General features: G+C 38.6%; 1 protein-coding gene across 1 annotated transcript; it reads left to right on the top strand.

The window, feature by feature from the left end:
* Positions 1-1696: 1696 nt before the first annotated feature.
* Positions 1697-2629, top strand: LOC126061008 (olfactory receptor 148-like). Its single transcript, XM_049857400.1, has one exon. It carries the CDS (start codon positions 1697-1699, stop codon positions 2627-2629), a length of 933 nt encoding a protein of 310 aa, XP_049713357.1.
* Positions 2630-3067: the final 438 nt, after the last annotated feature.

Here is a 3067-nt window from a genome sequence, read left to right as displayed (position 1 = left end):
CCAGCTCCCATTTACTTTTTTCCCCCAGCAAGAGGCAATTAGCAGTATGAAAAATTATGAAGATGTCCAAGGCTCATCCTATCTTGCCTCAATCAGGAATTAGGTATTCTACATTTCAATGAATATCTAAATTTTGCTCACTAGCATGCAATCTGGAGCCAAAAGCAGGCTTACTATAATCATTGCTTTCCAGGGTTAATCAAACAGCTTAAAACAGTCTAAGGACAAAAGGAATAATTTCAGGGCATTCAAAAATTCCATTCTTTTAAGCCTATTTATGAGTGTTACCATTTCCAAAATCCCAAATATATGGTGGTGAACAATAGCCATGTTTTCTTCATGGAGCTTACAGACCAAGTCTATTTATAAGCTACTTTTCAATTTTTCATTCATTTATTCAACAAATATTTAAATGCCAACCATTCACAGGTACTGGAATAAATGCTGCAGATTCAGTGACAAATTATGCAGTCTTTGCTCTCAGGGACCTTAAAGGCTAATGGAACCTGAGCTCAATTCCACCAGAATTTTCTGTGTGTATTTGGATAGAATTAACCTACCTTACCACCTCCATGGATTTTTCATAGATGAAATTGTCGATCAGTAACACAGTGAATTATAAAAGAGGATTAGAAAAATTCACCAAGAATTGCAATTAGAAGGCAGAGCAATTATAAGTAGATGATTTTCATATACTTTGAATCTCAAAAAAACAAAAAAAGCATAAAAATAAAAACTTAAAGTGAAAACATCATCTCTTATAGATGGAAAATTCACTAGATCCCTTAAACTAGAACTGATCACAGCACGCCCCTGTGGCAGATTCACAGTCTTAGAATATTCAGTGACCTATTTTTTTTCCCTTTAAAATAAAGCAAAAGGAGACGAAAAACAGAAAGACAAAGTGGCAGGATATAATTATTTTTGTTTTACTGCACTAAGGATTGGAAAATTCCAGAGGTTAGCAAGAATTAAATATCTTATCTCTGCATCTTTATATATGAAGGTGACTTCACTAAAACCTACAATCTACATACTACTACTTAACTGCAGACCTTTAAATAATTAAAACCCCACAATAGTAATCAAATTTGACATTGTTAGTTTCTCTTCAGTCAAATGAACATCATCTAATAAGAAATACTCCATCTAAGAATATATCCACTTCAAATAATATCAACACAACAACATAAGTCCTCATGCTCATCACACTATCTGGTCAACCGTTTTTTCCATCAGAGGTGTGGGTACCCAGAATGCCCTTTGATGAACCTTTAGAGTATCTGACCCCATCCTTGAGTAACTGTAGGAATGCTCTGAAAAGGAAGTAGAGGAATCAGGCTGTTTCATGTTAGTCTGTTTTAGGCTGTTCATTATTGTCATTAATTAAATCTTATGCTCTTGTTTATTATCAACATCTAGTTGTCTTAGCCCTTCTAGCATTTTTTCATGTGTTAATGTTTTATCTTGTTTTGTATCCAGTAAAATTTCCTGAAGGAATATGATATCTCAAGGTATGAAGATTAGCTTTACTAGCCCTTAAGTGTCTTTGGCAGAATGTCTAATTCTTAATTTCAGAATCATCTTGTTATTTAAAAAAGATTGGTGAGAATGAATGTATTGGTGTTGTGTCCATCACAATCCACACTCATGTTTTCACATTGGTTGTCTCTACCCAGATCATTCTCCAAAGGACATGAGAAATCACCCAGAGCTGAGGGAGTTCATTCTGCTGGGAATACCTCAGACCAAGGGACTGGAGGCTGTGCGCTTTGTCATCTTCTTGTTCATCTGCCTCTTCACCTTGCTTGGCAATTTATTCATCCTGACGGCCATGGTTTCTTCCTCTACCCTTCACACCCCCATGTATTTCTTCTTGGGATTCCTATCTATTTTAGACTTATTTTTCCCTTCTGTAACTTGTCCCAAGATGCTTTTCTATCTCTCTGGTCAGAGCCAAGCCATCTCTTATAAGGGGTGTGCTACACAGCTCTTCTTTTATCACTTCCTGAGTTGTATGGAAGGCTGCCTCTACTCTGGGATGGCATACCATCACTTTGTGGCCATCTGTCACCCACTGAGGTATATGCTTATCATGAAGCCTAGGGTCTGTATGAGTTTGGCCATGGGGGCCTGGTTGGTGGGTTGTCTTGATGCCACCATACTGACCTTCTTCACTTTTCATTTAACCTACTGTGGTGCCAATCAGGTGGACTACTTCTTCTGTGACATTCCTGCTTTCTTACCCCTGGCTTCTGTTGATAACTCCCTGGCCCAGAGGGTGGGTTTCACTAATGTTGGCCTTCTGGCTGTAACGCTTTTGCTCAGTATTTGTGTCTCCTACACTCGCATTGGCATTGCCACTTTGAGGATCCGTTCAGCAGAAGGGAGGCAGAAAGCTTTCTCCACCTGCAGTGCCCACCTCACTGCAATACTCTGTGCCTATGGACCTGTAATCATCATCTATTTGCAGCCCACACCCAAACCGTTGCTTGGTGCTGTGGTGCAAATATTAAACAATCTTGTGTCACCCATGCTGAACTCATTAATCTATTCCTTAAGGAACAAGGAAGTAAAAAGTTCCCTGAAAAGGGTGTTTCACAATGTAGCATTTACTGTTCTGGAATAAATTATGGGTTTAGCAATGGATTTCAAAAGCATATTGTCCCTTCGGATTAAACAAAAAAAAGCCACCAAGTCAATTTCGACTCATAGTGACCTTATAGGACAGAGTAGAGCTGCCCCATAGGGTTTTCAAGGAGTGACTGGTAGATTCAAACTGCCGATTTTTTTGTTAGCTGCCTGAGCTTTTAACCAGTGTGCCATTAGGGATCATCTTCCCATTTTTTCCCCTTCAAATAAATAAGTGAAAAATGGAGATGCTTTCTCTGAAAGTATTATACTCTGTTTGCCTGGTAAGATTTTGTTTGTGTGTCTCAGTAACCCTTGTTACCCCAGAAAGAGCTCTGTATCTAACATTATTCTCAGTGTCTTTCTTACTCCTGAGTAAGGAATCCAAGGGTCATAGGAAGCAGCGAGAGACAGATTTCTTTTCCCTGTAATCAGC

This window comes from Elephas maximus, chromosome 17 (genome assembly GCF_024166365.1).
Source record: "Elephas maximus indicus isolate mEleMax1 chromosome 17, mEleMax1 primary haplotype, whole genome shotgun sequence".
Classification (NCBI taxonomy): Eukaryota; Metazoa; Chordata; class Mammalia; order Proboscidea; family Elephantidae; genus Elephas; species Elephas maximus.
Note: the sequence above shows the minus strand (reverse complement) of the source record. Positions and strands in the feature narration are given on the sequence as shown.

Bases quoted from the DNA above. Each gene is read 5' to 3' on its own strand.
- LOC126061008 (XM_049857400.1), top strand. From the start codon at position 1,697: ATGAGAAATCACCCAGAGCTGAGGGAGTTCATTCTGCTGGGAATACCT.